Source organism: Calidris pugnax, unplaced genomic scaffold, assembly GCF_001431845.1.
Source record: "Calidris pugnax isolate Ruff unplaced genomic scaffold, ASM143184v1 scaffold138, whole genome shotgun sequence".
Classification (NCBI taxonomy): domain Eukaryota; kingdom Metazoa; phylum Chordata; class Aves; order Charadriiformes; family Scolopacidae; genus Calidris; species Calidris pugnax.
In genome coordinates this window covers 89,761-106,114 of record NW_015090858.1, presented here as the reverse complement: position 1 = coordinate 106,114, position 16,354 = coordinate 89,761, and the positions used below count along the sequence as shown (strand labels likewise).

General features: G+C 48.8%; 1 protein-coding gene across 1 annotated transcript in view; it reads left to right on the top strand.

The window, feature by feature from the left end:
* The window catches only part of TTC28 (tetratricopeptide repeat domain 28), a 157,180-nt gene that overhangs the window by 67,235 nt on the left and 73,591 nt on the right, over positions 1–16,354 (top strand). Inside the window, exons 2-4 of the mRNA XM_014944049.1 lie at positions 10,620–10,767; positions 13,506–13,778; positions 14,767–14,897. Coding sequence (XP_014799535.1) covers positions 10,620–10,767; positions 13,506–13,778; positions 14,767–14,897 — 552 coding nt within the window. The remainder of the gene's footprint in view (positions 1–10,619; positions 10,768–13,505; positions 13,779–14,766; positions 14,898–16,354) is intronic.

Genomic DNA, 16,354 nt, shown 5'->3' with positions numbered 1-16,354 from the left:
GTTAAATCTGCTAAAATATCAAAAGGCCTCCTATCACACTGTGTCATTTATGATCTTCTGGCTCACTAGCAGCGGGAACATGAACTGCCCCTTTCTAGTTGGGGTTGGTGAAGCTCCTGTGTCAGCTCATAGAATCATAGAATGGTTTGGGTTGGAAGGGACCTTAAAGATCATCTCCTTCCACCCCCTGCCCTGGGCAGGGACACCTCCCGCCAGCCCAGGTTGCTCCAAGCCCCCTCCAACCTGCCCTTGAACCCCTCCAGGGATGGGGCAGCCACAGCTTCTCTGGGCAACCTGGGCCAGGCTCTCACCACCCTCACAGCAAACAAATTCTTCCCGAGATCTCATCTCTATCTCCCTTCTTTCAGTTTATAATGGTCACCCTTCATCCTATGGCTCCCCTCCCTGATAGAGAACCTCCCCATCTCTCCTGCAGGCCCATGAGGGTGCCACCAGGGTATTGCCCCATGAATTTGGGTTTCCAGATGAGATGCTTCAAGAAGATGACATTTGGTTTCCCAGCGTTTGTTTAAGCCACAAAATTGCGATGTTGAAACCATAAGCTGATGGCAGCATATGTAATTAGTAATTTTAATTAAGCCACAAAATTGTGATGTTGAAGCCATAAGCTGATGGCAGCATATGTAATTAGTAATTTTAATTTTCATAGAATCATGGAGTGGTTTGGGTTGGAAGGGACATTAAAGCCCACCCAGTGCCACCCCCTGCCCTGGGCAGGGACACCTCCCACCAGCCCAGGTTGCTCCAAGCCCCATCCAGCCTGGCCTTGAACCCCTCCAGGGATGGGGCAGCCACAGCTTCTCTGGGCAACCTGGGCCAGGCTCTCACCACCCTAGGTAAATAACTTCTTCCTGAGATCTCATCTCAATCTCCCCTCTTTCAGTTTATAATGGTCACCCCTCATCCTATAGCTCCCCTCCCTGATAGAGAACCTCCCCATCTCTCCTGCAGACCCATGAGGGTGCCACCAGGGTGTTGCCCCATGGTTTGGGTGTATCTGGAGCTGGGTGCTCCCTTGGCTGGAGACCCAGCTGGTGACCGTGCTGTGCCTCGCCTGGATGTGCAGAAGTGCCCTTAATGTTGTCTGCTGGAGCTGCTGGCCTGGAGAGAAAAGGATAATGCTGACAAACTTTTACACTGAAAGGGTTATTACGCATTGGAATGGGCTGCCCAGGGAAGTGGTGGAGTCACCATCCCTGGAGGTATTTAAAAGATGGGTAGATGTATTGCTCAGAGATATGGTTTAGTGGTTTTTGGCAGTGTTGGTTTGATGGTTGGACTCGATGATCTGAAAGGTTCCTTCCAACCAAGACAATTCTATGACAACAACCACCGTAGTATTATTTATTCTTATGTCCAGATGTCAGGGTTTTGCTCCTCTTCAGTGGTCTCACTGCAAGATGGCAATTACAAATCACTGCTAATCAGGAGTTGCACAGCTGGGAACGGACCTGTTGTCTTAATGGTGAATCCAGATCACCAATGTCCGACCGTCTGTCCAGTCCGTGCCTTGTGTTGGCTGATGTGGGTCTCTGAAATACCCCCCGGGATTTGTCTGTGGGCTGACCAGATGCTTTAATGTCTTATTTCTGGATTTTATGGTGGGTTTTCGGTGTGATCCACCTGAAGTCACAGTGCTGGGGGCGGGGGGGGCGGTCATTTGAGCCGCTGCTCAGATGAGTAATTCAAAGTGAGACAATGAAACTCTGTGCTGGAACACTCACGCTGAAATGCATAATGAGGTCTGGTGGTGGATGCCTTCCAGTTTAGGACATGATTTTTATTATTCCCTCTTTCCCCTTTGTGCTGCTTTTTTTCATTTGCTTTTGCAGGTCTAAGAACAGATAGTAGCGTGTGTTTGTGTGTTCTTCAGCTCTGGAAAGGTTCTCAGCACTTTCGGTGTTGTTGGAGTTGTGTGTGGGTGTACACAACCAGTTCACTGTCAAACAATACCATTTAGGTCATGGTACAGTGCTGAAACTGAACAAAGCGTTGGGAAATACGGTGTTAAAAACAATCCTGATGCTGCCCCAAACCTCACCGAGAAACAGCCCACGGGTGTCCTCTCACACATTTATTTTGTGTGTAATTCTGTGTCTGTTCAATCTCCAGTATCATCTTACCAAGACGGGGGTTACTCCTGAGCAGAGCAAAAGGTGGCTTTGTTTGCTTTTACCATTTCTGGACAGAGTTGTTTGGGCAGAAATTGGGCAGAGCTTTGTCCTTGTGGTGGAATTGTAGAAGATGCTGTGCTTGCACCCGCGCTCAGGACATTGCACACGAAGCTGCTTGGTGCTGGTTGTGCTTTCCCTCTGCTGTTTTTGGGGCAACGACACATCGGTTGTTACTTGTCTAGAGCACTTTTCTCCACTCGTGATTACTTCTTGCCGTTAATTAAGGCTTGAGAGTTGTAGCTGCTAAAGAGGGGAAGGTGGGCTGTCCGCACGCGTGGTTAGGAAGGGTGAGGGGTCTCCTCTGAGGACGGGGTCTGAGTTGGAGCTGCTGGTCCTAAACGAGCCCAGGGTGGGTGAGAAGGAAGGGACGGTAATTAGCTCTCTGGAAAGCAGGGCTGTTACCTCCCGTGCTACCCAAACGGACTGAGCCAGGATTCCAGTCTTTATTACTGATGATTACATTTAATTACAGGTGGGCAAATGATCTGCGCACAGCCCCACGCTGCAGGTGGTGGCAGCACAATTAATAAGAATAATTAAACACTCTTTGGATGAAACAAGGCGTGATCTTTTACACACACCCCCCCCCCATCTTGTGTAGGCTCAGTGGGGCTTGGAGGAAATTTCCATTTCCGAGCAGTGTGGTTCCTGTGGAGACACCTTGGAAACAGGTAGAAGATAAAAGTGAGTTTTATCAGACAGTGAGTTTGTCAGATCTCTGCTCGTTCTTTCGGCCGGGCCAACCCCGGGGGTTCAGGTGCCAATTGGGGGTGTGGGCTGGGAGGGAAAATTCTTACCTACAGCCTCTGTGAAGGCGGGAGCTGGGGCAGTGTTTGTGCGTGTGCTGCATGTGTTCTGAATTAAAGCGCATTCTTCCCTCTCCTCACATTCCTGAAACCCCACAGCAGAGATTTGTCCTGTATTTTTCTCCGCGATTTGGCCGTAAAGCAGTTACAAGGGGAGAGGAAAGATTCAACCTGGTGCTTGGCCCCAAGGAGCCGTAGCGGCTGTTCCCACATCTTCCTCCTCCTCCTCCTTCCTCACCCGTCTCCTGTCCATCAGCCGGTGGCCGGGGTGGCAGCGAGGGACAGGGCTGGGGGACACGGAGCAGCCCCACACTGGACAGTGGGTCCGTCTGTCCGGGAGGCGTTCTGCGGGGGCAGGACAGGCCAATTCAATGTGTCATAGATTATTCGTGCTATTTTTGGCATCTTCTCCTGATTTTGGCAAACCAAGGCACCATTGTGGAAAAAAGCGTCTTCTCTTTGCTTGCCTCTTCCTGCCCAGAGAGAGCGGGTTGTCCGGGGTCTGAAGCCAACCTGAATATTTTGAATTTTGAATTTTTTTGTTTTGAATTTTTTTGTGTTTTGAGTTTCCTCCCCCGTGTACAAGGCAGTCTTTGTCTAAGGCGGGGGGGGGGGTATTTTTTCTCAAGTTTTCCATGTTTGTTTGACAGTAATTTTCTGCTCCAAGTTCTTCTGATGCCGTTCCAGTTTGGTTCTTCTGCCGCTGTCACCCAGTTACGGATCGGCCAGGGGTTCGTTATGTAAATGAGTCTCAGCGTGAGGGTTGGGGACAGAATTAGGGGATGAGCCCGAGCGAGGTGGCGTGGGCACAGGAAGGTGGCATGGGCACAGTGTGATGGCAGGGTGAAAAGGGGGTTGTGCAGAGGAGGAGGAGGTGCGGATGGAGGTGCAGGAGCCCCTGGGGGACCGGGGAGGCAGGAGGGTGCTGGACATTTGATGGATGGAGATCCCCAAGCTAGGATGGTCTTTGTGGCTGCGTTCCTGGTGGGCAGGCTGTGGCCAGCGGGGAGGATCAGCCCTGCACGTGTGGATTGCTGCACGTGAAGCTCTTGAGAAGGTTCCCCTACATCAGAGACAACCTTGAGGCTCCCAGTTTTCTGCTCGGCCACCTTGGTGTGTCCTCAGGTGGCTGGGTGACACTCTCATGGTGGTGCTACACACCAGTTAATTCCCCAGTTCTGGCTGTTTTAAACTATAAACAGTATACCATCCTGCCCAGCAAAGAGTGTACTGTGGGCTCCTGTTAGAAGAATCCTTCACCCTGGTACTAAATCCTATTCCAGAGCCAGGAGCTCATCTCCAGGCTCCCAAGAGCCCGTGGTGGGATGGGACTGAGCTCCGGTGGCTGCTGCCCCCGAGTCCTGCCAGCGTTGCACCTGAGATGTGCTGGGGATCTCAACCACTTATTGCCATGGGTTCTACAGGGGAGGGTGGTGTGAGCCCAAAAGTTGTACCAGAGCCTGCTACAGATCCCAGCACAGCATGAGTATTTGCCTACATCCCTGCTCCAAAAAATTAAAATATATTTTGATACTTATCCAGTAAGAACTGAGTTGTCTTGGGCTTCCTTTACTGGGCTTGTTTTTATTTAGCAGAATCCTGGGAAACGCAGAGGTTCCATTCGTATTCATAAATGCTGTTTCTTTGTTCTGTGATTTTATCTTCATTGCATATTTTGTATTAATTATAAACCAATTACTAGTGCTCTGCCTCAAACAGTCCTTGCATATTGATATTAGAAGGGTTAATAAAAATTTCAGAACCCCTCTTCATGTCAGCTATTTCAATGATGGCATTTACATTCTAATCCTGTATCAGATTGCACGTGGAAATCTAATATTCAGGGTCTGGACAATTATCTAGATGGGATCTGGGATGATGAGGATCAAAACCCAACAAGTGTGTTTGCCTTTGTGTTGCCTGGGCACCGCAGCAGTCGGTCCCGTGGCAGCTCCTGGTACAGGGACAGGTAGAAATTCTCCCTGTGCATGAAACAGGCTGCAATAAACACGGATGAGAAATCCTGGCCTGTATAGAAATGACACTGGTCAATAAATTGAGCAGAACAAATAGGAGTCGTGCTTGGAATTGCAGAGAGAGCTTCTGCCTGGTTGGGCAGAGACTGACTCTGCTGCGTCCCGGTGGGGGCTGCCCCTGGGAGACCCAACTGGCCCGTTGGGAAGGGCTTCTTCTGCCTTCCCCTGTTCGTACAGGTTTTCTAAAATTAAGTTGAGGGTACAGAAAAGCACTAAAAATTAAATTCTTGTCATGAAAACGTGGCATGTCCTGAAATGCACGGGGCAAAAAAGCAAGCTTGAAAAAAATGTGGGGGGTGGAAATGTGAGGGAGGAGGGAAGGCCCGTTACCTCCTGGATGGGTGCTGTGGGTGCACCCCCCGGTCACTGGTGTCCTGTCCCCACACCCGCTGTACGAGCAGCTGCTCTTCCCAGGCGAGTGCACCCCCCGGTCACTGGTGTCCTGTCCCCACACCCGCTGTACGAGCAGCCACTCTTCCCGGGTCAGTTTTCTGCCTGGCTTTGAAGTCTCAAATGCCAAATATAGTTTGCAAGTTAATTAATTAGAATAATTAACTTTTGCTTCCAGAATATCAACAGTGCTTCCAATGGCATTGTGGATAAAAAGCACTAATTATTCCCTCTCCTCCTTCCCGGTCCATTTCCGCTTGGCTCTGTGAAATCTCTAAACTGGCTGAAGTCAGGCTCATTGTCCAGTGGACTGAAAAATGACTGTATGAGGCTGCAGTATGGTCTGATTTCCCAGAATTTAAGGTCCACAGGTGCACGGGATTACTCACTAACAACCTCTCTGATTTAGTTTCTGTGATTTGATAAGGTTGGCTGGTTGATAAAGCTGCCTTTTCCTTTTGAGCCCTCTTCCCTACCCAAAAGGCTCAGGCTGATAGTGCTCAATCTCTCTTCTCCCTGTTCTGGCTCCAGGGCCTGGAGGGTTGGGTGCTGGAGCTGTTAACCCATCGCAGGTGGGTGAATCTGGAGATGGGAACAGCCAACAGGAGGAGGAAGGAGTTCCTATCATTGAGGGAGATGCATCTAGTGCCAAATTTCAGCTGAGAGTGGGGACTTTCTTTTCTCATAGTGCCTTGTTCTTGGAAAGTCTGATGCAGAGATTGAAGGAAAAAAAGAAAAAAAGGAAAAGATTGTTCCAGGGCTTTGTTGTAGCATTGAGGATGCAAAGAGCCACAGGTTAGAAGACACCTGCTGTGCGGTTGTCCTTTCTCTAGCAAAACATCATTCTCTTTTTGTTTGAGTTGTCTTAAAAGGAATCAATGGGGTTTTTCCTACCTGGGATCACTGGAAAAATCATGTCCTTTTTCCTGCAGAGTGAGTACCCTTCTATCTTCACACAGTGTGATTAGAAAAGTGGAGTTGGCCGAGGCGTGGGAAGAGCCCGTCTGTGTCGGGGCTGGAAAGCGGCTCCTTGTCTCATTTCTTCAGCTGCAGCTGCTGGCTCCCTGCCTCCCCTCTTCCTCCCCGCTTCCAAAGGGGGATTCTCACCATTTCCTCTTCGCTGATTTTTTCCCTTGATACGGTGTCTTCATTCCAGTGCTAAACTGGCTTGTGAATGCCTCTTGGGGAGGAAATAGGTGATGTGAATGCTTTTTATTTATTTTGTTAAAGGCCTCTGGGGTACACAATGTGTGCAGAGCCTTCTGTGTGCGCTGGAAACTGGAGGAGAAAGGAAGGAAGGGGTTTTTGCAGGAGAAAAATTGGCCAAAGTCTTCCTTTCGGTTATGATTAATAGGTTTTTTTCTTTTGGGCTCTGAATGGTGTGTTTGTATTCAAATTAAATGGTTTCCAGGGGGGGGACTTCCAGGAATAGATATGGGGAGGGAATAAAAGTGCTTTCCAGAAAGGAGGTTGGAAAGGCAGGGTGCTGTGGGCTGTGTGTGAGTCTCATCCCCATCCTCTCCTCGTCTGGCATCTGGAGCTTGTGCTGTCTCCTCTCTGTGTGGAGCTCGGGCGATGAGGGCTCCGTTTTCTTACCGTTTGAGATATCCTTGGTGCTCCCCAAAGGCATCGGGGTTGGACGGGCAGGTGCAAGAAACCAGTGTCTTCACTGGTGCATCCCAGCAAGGCGTGGGGCTCGTGGGGCTGGTGGGGCTGGGTGATGTGAATGCTTTTTATTTATTTTGTTAAAGGCCTCTGGGGTACACAATGTGTGCAGAGCTTTCTGTGTGCGCTGGAAACTGGAGGAGAAAGGAAGGAAGGGGTTTTTGCAGGAGAAAAATTGGCCAAAGTCTTCCTTTCGGTTATGATTAATAGGTTTTTTTCTTTTGGGCTCTGAATGGTGTGTTTGTATTCAAATTAAATGGTTTCCAGGGGGGGGACTTCCAGGAATAGATATGGGGAGGGAATAAAAGTGCTTTCCAGAAAGGAGGTTGGAAAGGCAGGGTGCTGTGGGCTCTGTGTGAGTCTCATCCCCATCCTCTCCTCGTCTGGCATCTGGAGCTTGTGCTGTCTCCTCTCTGTGTGGAGCTCGGGCGATGAGGGCTCCGTTTTCTTACCGTTTGAGATATCCTTGGTGCTCCCCAAAGGCATCGGGGTTGGACGGGCAGGTGCAAGAAACCAGTGTCTTCACTGGTGCATCCCAGCAAGGCGTGGGGCTGGTGGGGCTCCTGGGCAGGCCATGGTGGGCAGAACAGGCCTCCTGTTCCTCTGCCAACAGAGTGCTGGGAGGCTCGTGGCCAGGCTTTTTGGTTTCTTGTTCTTATTTTTCTTTTTTTTTTTTCCTTTCTGTGATGTTGCACCATGGTGTGTTCTCTCCTGCTGGGAACTGATGTTCCCTTGGATTTCTATACCAGAACCGCAGGGAGGGGCAGAGGCTTCACCTGTGGTTTTTTTAGCTTGATTTTTCTCCATTTTCCTTACTGGGAGACACGAAAGCTGGTTATTGCTCTGCCTTTAGATGAAGAGTACGTTGCTTGTTGTCCTACAGTCCTGTGTGGACAGGATGGGATGTGATAAGGGATCACACCATGTTGCATCTTCTGAAGCCATAGGTTCCTGCCTTCTGTAGGCTCTGGGAGACTTCTCTGTGTTGCCTGTAGCCTACCTCTCCCTCCTGCCTCTTCCATGAAGCCCTCTATAGAAAAGATTTTAGGGTTTCTGGGGCTTTCTTTCGTGATGCAGAAGCCACATCTTCCCTGATGTGCTGTCTGTCGGGGCAGTACACGTTCTGAGAGAGGAGATGGCCCACTTCTACCTTCCTGTGAAGCATGAGATGTTGGGGACGCCTACACTCCCCGTGCCATTCCCGTGTTGGCTGCTGTGTATTTGTGCCTTCATCCTTCATAATTGGATGAGGCAGCACATTTGTCCTGGACCACCCTTGTTCCCTGGAAAGGTCCCCATCAGAGACAGGCGGTGTCAAACCGCCTCTGTCATCTGGTGGCAAAGAAAGTAATTAAATGATAATTCTGGGGGAAAAAAAAGGGACTTTAAAGCGTATGCCATGATTTAGGTGACAGCTCACTCACTGTTGGGAGGACTCATACTTCATGGCCACTGCACGTTCTTATTTCTTAGTATTTTCTTTGATTTAAAGCTTCGTGCTAGTAATCTAATTAACATTGAATTGGGTTTCCAGTACAGTAGCTTGTTTGGTTCAATAAGAACACATTTATACTAAAGGTTAATGAAAAGAATTCTGCTTTCATTGAATTCATTAAAAGCGGTTCTACAATCAAGGCTTACTAATGGAAAAGAGATTAAATATTCATGTCTGTAAATTTCTCATGTCATTTCTGATTTTCCTTAATCTCTGCGTCCCTGGATTGGATTCCAAAAGTGTTTGAAAGCTCTAATGAAATACCAGTTTGGGTATTAATTGGAGATTTAGCCTATTTAAGTGAAAGGCTTCCCCAGATGTACACTTAGTGTTACAGATGGAGAGCAATAGTGATGAGGTCTTATCCAGGAAAGCGATACCAGAAGCCAATCTCAAGGAGCAGTGTTAGGTTCTTTAAGCACTCTTTAAGAAATGCAAATAATATTTTACCTTCTGTTCCAACAGCTTCATTTGTGGCATTGAAATAGCTTTGGATGAACCAAAAGTGCAGCAAAGTTTGCGTCAGAAAGGTATTAGCTTAATGAGGGTAAAACCTGAATAATGGGCATCAAAGGTGCTTAAAGACTCACGACTTTTATACCACGAGCTGCAAATATCCCTGACTCCTGGGAGTAAATATTGGATGTGGATTCTGTGGTCTCTCAGCCAGTAGCTGCCAAGGAAGCTCTGGGTGCCCTTTGAGCCCCCGTGGCTTTATGTACAAGCAGAACATCTTTCTGCAGTTCTTCCTTTGTGCTGGCTGCTGGTGTCCTGGTTTTGAATAATGGGCATCAAAGGTGCTTAAAGACTCACGACTTTTATACCACGAGCTGCAAATATCCCTGACTCCTGGGAGTAAATATTGGATGTGGATTCTGTGGTCTCTCAGCCAGTAGCTGCCAAGGAAGCTCTGGGTGCCCTTTGAGCCCCCGTGGCTTTATGTACAAGCAGAACATCTTTCTGCAGTTCTTCCTTTGTGCTGGCTGCTGGTGTCCCGGTTTAGGGAGACGGGGAGGCTCTGTTTGGGGACGCTTTGCAGTGGTGTGGTGATGTCATTACTGATGTAGAAGTGGAAATACACGGTGACAAGTTATTTAGAAGGTATTGTACAATCCATGGGATGGTTTCCTTGGAAAGGAAGAAACAAAGAAAAATGCTTTTGTAAACATGCTCAAAATTTTAGGGAGACGGGGAGGCTCTGTTTGGGGACACTTTGCAGTGACACATTGATGTTGTTGCTGATGTAGAAGTGGAAATACATGGTGACGAGTTATTTAGGAGGTATTGTACAATCCGTGGAATGGTTTCCTTGGAAAGAAAGAAAATAATTGTGTAAACATGTTCAAAATCATGAGTGTCTTGCTTTAATCTAAGAAGTGCATGTATACATACATGTGTATATATGTATGTGTGTGTTACACATCTGTGTGTATATACGGCACCCAACCAGTGGGACAGTGCAGGGCCGTGTCTGCATTAGGGAGAAGGAAGATTTGGCTCCTCTCTGGATCTTTGTATTGTTTTTCGTTGCAACTTGAGCTTTCAGTGCATTTTGGTCTCTGCTGGTCCTAGTGTTTATATTGGGCTTGTTGGCAAGAGCTGATGAGAAAGGAAAGAAGTTACTTGTTGTGAGCCAAGAGAACAGAAACAGAGGTCTGGGGAATAAGTTTTTGGCTATAAGTAAATAAGTAACTGGCCAAGCCCCAGGAGAAAGCTTTGGGTTAATATTAATTACTCTCCCTGGTCTCCAGAGCAGTTCAGAGCCCTTGCAAAGGTTGGGAAGGTCATGACACCGAGGGGACAAGCTGGTCTCCAGAGCAGTTCAGAGCCCTTGCAAGGGTTAGCAAGGTCATGACTGGGTGGCAGTCACAGACCAGACTGTGGTGTTGGATTTTTCTGATTACAGGCAGTGTGACCAAGGATGTTGTCATGTAGCCCAGTGTCCACCGGCACGCGGTCACGGGCAGATGCGTTATTTGTGACTTCATCCAATTAAATAATTGTTATTTCTTCTTCTCCCTTGGCTTTTCAGGCATACTTCCGACAGGGTGTGGCCCTTCAGTATCTCGGACGTCATGCAGATGCACTGGCAGCCTTTGCCTCGGGACTGGCTCAAGATCCCAAGAGTCTTCAGCTTCTGGTTGGCATGGTCGAGGCCGCCATGAAGTCTCCCATGCGAGGTAAGCACCGGGAGGTCTTCTCCAGGGTGGTCTTCAGCTGCTGAGGTACTCAGAGGTGGTGGTTTCAGTCCATGGGTTGCTGTGCCACCATCTGAGGGGGGAAGAACCTGGAGGCCCGAAGGCAAAGTCAGGATTTGACTTCTCTGCTGAGTCAGCGGGTGCTGAGAAAGGAGCCTGAAGCAGGAGGAGGAACACAAAAATATTCTCCTGATTCAGAGGGACAGTGAGATGGTGCTACCCAGCTCGAGAGGCACTGGAGGTGAATCAAACTGGTTTTGTGCAGCAGTTCCAATGACATCCTTCCTTGTTTCTCTTTTGTCTGTTCCCAGTGCTGAGGTGGGCACTGCTGTAGTTCTTGGGACAGCTTCCCACGGTGCTCTGGCTCTTGGCCATTGGGAACAGGGAGCCTTAAATGCCCCGGGCAAGTGTTTGCCCAGAAGAGCCCATCAGCAGCTTTTCCACGGTACTAACATCTCTCAAAATGCAGCGTTCCAGAAAGCAGAAAGTCTGCTCTGCTAATTCACTTATGCTCAGGAAGAGTGTTGAAATCACAAGGACCTTGAAGCCGTATTAGCTGTACAGCGTTTTGCCTCTTTCATAATATCCCTGTTTCCAGGATTTTCCTCTCTGGAGGAAGGAGGTCGCCTCCTCTTTGGTCTGTTTGGCTCTGTTTGGCTCTGTTTCTCTTGCAAGCCTTGTGTTGCAATGTCCTAATGGGATTTCCCGGGAGGGAACATGGCAATTCTCAGCCTCAGCAGATGCTGCCGGAGGCCCCAGGGCTTGGGGGCCAAGAAGCACTGAAATGAAAAAATATCCCCTGTTGGCGTTTCCTTTTTTACAGTGCTTCCCTCCGTCCTCTAAAGTGAATTCATCTGGAAGTTTCTGTCCTATATAGCAGTTACTTTGTGAAGCTAATTTAATTTGATACCCAGAGGTACTGTGGCTGCTGCTTAGAATGCAGGTGATGTGATATTTCTGTGTGAGTGTCCCCGAATTTGGCTGGACGGTCTGGCTGCTGTATTGCACTGCTGCTCCCTGCCGTGCTTCCCAGCGTTGCTGCTTCCCAGTCCTTACCCTCCCACTGGCTGGTTTGGCAGAGTTTTAGATCAGCCTTGTTTATAAAGTGCTAGTTTTACTTCGAGAGCTTGTATCTGCTGTACTGCTGGGATGAATATTCAGGATCTCGGTCCCATGTGCTGGGCACTCTGCAAGCACTTCAGTAGTTGTTAAGTGTTGTTCTGGTGCCCTTTCCAAGAGCTGTCTAGGAAAGACAGAAGATCTCCTTGGGTACTGTCTGTGCTGTAAAGCCAGTCCCCTGTGACTTGGTTCCACCAGGAGGACAGGTTGGTTGAAGCTGTGGGTAGACTGGTGTGAGTGGTAGCTTCCAGGATACTCGTGTTCAGAGGAAGAGGAGGAGGAACCAGACAGGCAGCAGGGCTGTAAACATTGGTGATGTGCCAAAGAGTATTGAATGCAAACGTTGGAGATCCAGGGGGTCCGCAGTGTGTAGAGATGAAGGTGAAACCCCCTTCCCCAATAACCGAGTCACTGTTGCTGCATCTTTCACCTGGTTGTGGCTGTTTCTTCCCTTCTTTTTTGCTGTTGCACAAGAGCAGTAACAAACTCCACGTCTGCCTTCTGTTACCGCGTGGGTTCTCTCTTCCCTACTGGACTCCAAAGTTACCAGGAGCACTTCCCTTGGGGTGTCCTTTTTCTTCCTTTCTCCTTGTCTGTACCCTCTCTCTCCATACATTTGCCTGGATTACCTGGCTGGGATCCCAGGTAAGCTCCTTAGGGCAGGAACTGTGTGTGTGCCTGCTCTGGCAGTGATAGATGTGATAAGTGGTGGTGTGTTACAGCAACTATTTCTGTCCTCTTACGTCTGCATTTAATCCTGGACCTAATTAGATGTCGGTAACTGGCATCACCTTCACACTGTTTTCACCTTCAGGGAAGCGTTAAAATCCTCTTTTGTTGTTGTTTATACACTCGGTGGTTGCAGAGAGGCAGAAAACAGGGAGGAAGTGGTTTTCTGAGGTTGCTGGGATGGTGTCGATTCAGGTGAGAGCATCTAATCAAGAAATGCCCCTTGGTCAGCAAGTTCTGGAGTCCTGTTGTATTGATGTCCTTAATGAAGCATGCAGCCAAGATGTTTTATCATCGGAATGATGGAAGCAATTAGACCAATTATAAGTAGCCTGGCAGGTCCAGTGCTGTCATTGCAGGAGTAACTTCTCCAGAAGAAGGAGCGGTTTCTTTCTGCAGTTTTTGGCACGTCTCTTGGTGCACATTGGTATCTGGACAAGCACAGGTTTTGCAGCCGTTTCAGCTGAAGTTTTGTGCTGAAGCAGCAGGAACTGCAGGGCTCTCACCCACTGCTGACAGCCCAGTTCCAGTTCCCTACAAAACTCTACAGGTGTTTTCCACGTTCCTTCTGCCGTTAGACCCGTCGTCAGAGCTCAGTGTGAGACTGCTCTGAATTCTTGTGTTGCCTTCCTGAAGGGCTCCCTGCAAGGGAAACATCAGTTTGCTACGTGATCTGCCTCGTTGTACTAAATATTAGATGATGCATTTGAGCCCTGTGTTTTCATAATAAATCTTGGGTTGATTTGGACAATCTGGCCCTTAACTCACGTGGCGTTTGGTTACCAAAAGACGACGAGGAGTTGTGAAAGTGATTTCGATACGCAAATAACTTGGTTTGTTGAGTAACTCCTGCCTTTGTTTTTGTATTGCAGAGTCCCTGGAGCCCACCTATCAACAACTGCAGAAGATGAAGCTGGACAAGAGCCCCTTTGTTGTGGTGTCCGTGATCGGCCAGGAACTTCTGACCGCGGGCCACCATGGGGCCTCTGTGGTGGTGCTGGAGGCTGCCCTGAAGATCGGCACGTGCAGCCTAAAGCTGCGGGGATCGGTGTTCTCCGCGCTGAGCAGTGCGTACTGGTCCCTCGGGAATACGGAGAAAAGCACTGGATACATGCAGCAGGACTTGGACGTAGCCAAGACTTTAGGTAAGAGTTCTCCTTTCCCTGGCTGGGGGGCTGGGTTGGTGCAGACGGAGCAAAGGAATAGCTGTGTTAATGGTCAGCACCTCTCTGTGATGCTCAGGTGTTCCCTGGGATTTCACAAGCTGCTACATCAAATCTGGAATTTCTGAGATGTGCAAAGTACAGGCTTGGGCAGCCCTTGTACCCCTGTGCGTGAGGGGGTCAATGAATGTGCTAAGGTTTTGCAGGGTCCTCCAGTTTTCTGGTTTCGGGTGTGTGGGAACTGATCTCATCCCCTCTGTAGACTGGGGCTCAAAACCTTCAATGAGTCTTAAATGAAGCAATCATTTGAATGAAGCAAGCATCAAAATGAAGCAAGGTTTTTAAGAATTAGGTAGAAAAAGTTTCTCAGTCTGAGCTTCTGAGGCAGTTGCCAGGGAAGGGACAAATCAGTGAGACAGTGCATGAACAGGAGGGTTTAAAAAATAAACAAATTGGAAAATCCCTGTTGTGCGTGGTATATCCTGAGAGCTTTCAAGGTGCCATGGGAGAGGAGACAGGATGTGAGAGAGAAAGGCAGAACCTTGCAGAGGTGGAGAAGCCAGGAGAGCTCACTGGAAGTGCAGGGACTACTGGATTGAAGACAGCAGTAGACGTCTGGGCTGAGCTGCAGAATTGCTTTCAGGGGAGAGCTGGCGTGGGCTTCGCTTGTTTGAAGCACAAATTGCTAATGTCAAGGAAGGAATAAACATGGAAGAATGGGAAATTGCCAAGTGTTAGGCCAAAGAAGAAATTAAACAATTCTAAAAATAAGATTGATGGCTATTGTAGCTGTTTCTGGAGGCCAGCAAAGAGGAGAGATCGGGCTGTGTGTTAAAGATAAGGATGAGTTTATTCTGATGCTGGGTCTTGCACTGGAGCATCACTTCTATGGTGTGTTCCAGTCCTTCTGGTGGACTCTTCCAGCCCCACCGTTGTTAATTAACCTCTGTTTTGTTTTCCTGGGACTTAGGTGACCAGACGGGAGAATGCCGAGCTCACGGGAATCTGGGCTCCGCATTCTTCTCCAAAGGAAATTACCGGGAGGCCCTGACTAACCACAGACATCAGCTGGTGCTCGCCATGAAACTCAAGGACAGAGAGGTAGGAAGCTCATTAAACAGATGGAATTGGGGGGGGGTCAGCGCTGATTTGAGCTTTGTCTGTCTGTGCTGTTGCTCTGAGAATTTGGGAGCTGTGTGATTTCTCCTCCCAGCCGTGTGTTTTGTTGAGGAAATGGTTTGTACCGGTCGATCCAGTAGATGAGAGTGGTAGGATGCGTGGTTTGTCCTTTTGCCTCCAGTCTCCATGTGGCTCTGAGCGAGTCATTCTGCCTCCCTCTTCTTTCCCATCCTTTTTTTTCCCCCATAGGCTGTAGGGTGGGAGGGTAGGAGCTGCTGCTGAGGAGGTGTCCATACAACATCTCTGCAGCTGAGTCCTGGCTGTCATCAGCTCTTGTTTCCCCTGTGAAGGAGGTGCTACTGCTTCAAACTCTGTTTGGGTGCATCCAGAGAAGTGATGAGCTGGCTCCCTGTCCTGAATAAAATGTGTTTTGTTTTAAAAAGTAGTGAAAAGAAAAAGAATCCTTGCAACCCTGAAAGTACAACGTTGTGTGAAGTGTAGGGGCTGCTCAGACGGGATCTGATCGACCCTGACCATTTACCGTTGGGCTCTGGAGGTGTTACGCTGGGCTCCCGGCCAGGCCAGGGAAACGTGGGCTGGAGAGGCTGCCCCGAGAGATTTCTACCCAAAGTTCACTGTAAGGACAGAGTCATAATTTCAGTGCAAGTTACAGATTCAAAAGCTATTCCTCCCCCCCTCCCCAGTGGCTTCCCCTCTGCTGTCAATGGGGAAAGTGGAGGGCCTGGGACAGCAGGTGAAGCAGGTGTGGATTCATGTAAACGTTTTGGGGAGATCTGAAAACTGAGGGAGATCGGTTTCCCGCTGATAGGTCCTTGAAAAGACCCATTTGAATTAGCAAAGTGCTTTACCCAAGTGTTATCTTATAATTTAAATACTGAGTAAGCCTTGGAGAGATGCGTCTTTCAGTAGGTTGTGGAAGGACTGTGACGGGGGGAGGGACCTGTGAGACGTTTTCATGATGATTTTACCAGCTGGAAAAACCTCCTGAATCACTCCTGATTTCCTTGTTTCTGTTCGTGCAGAGCAGAGAAGCTGTAAGTCAACATTGGTTTTACAGTTTTGTTGCTTGGGGGGGGTCCCTGTTCCTGCAAAGAGTCCAGTCCTACGTAGCTGCTCCTCCTCCCTGGTGTCCCTCGGCAGCAGATGCTTCTAGGGGGATGAAGGAAATGGCTTCAAGTTGCAACAGGGCAGGTTTAGACTGGACATTAGGAAAAAATTCTTCACAGAAAGAGTGGTCAGAGACTGGAATAGGCTGCCCAGGGAGGTGGTTGAGTCACCATCCCCAAATGTGTTTCAGAGTTGTTTAGATGTGGTGTTGGGGGATATGGTGTAGGGGAGAGCTTTGTAGAGTGGGGTTGATGGTTGGACTCGATGATCCCAAGGGTCTTTTCCAACCTGAATGATTCTATGATTCTACG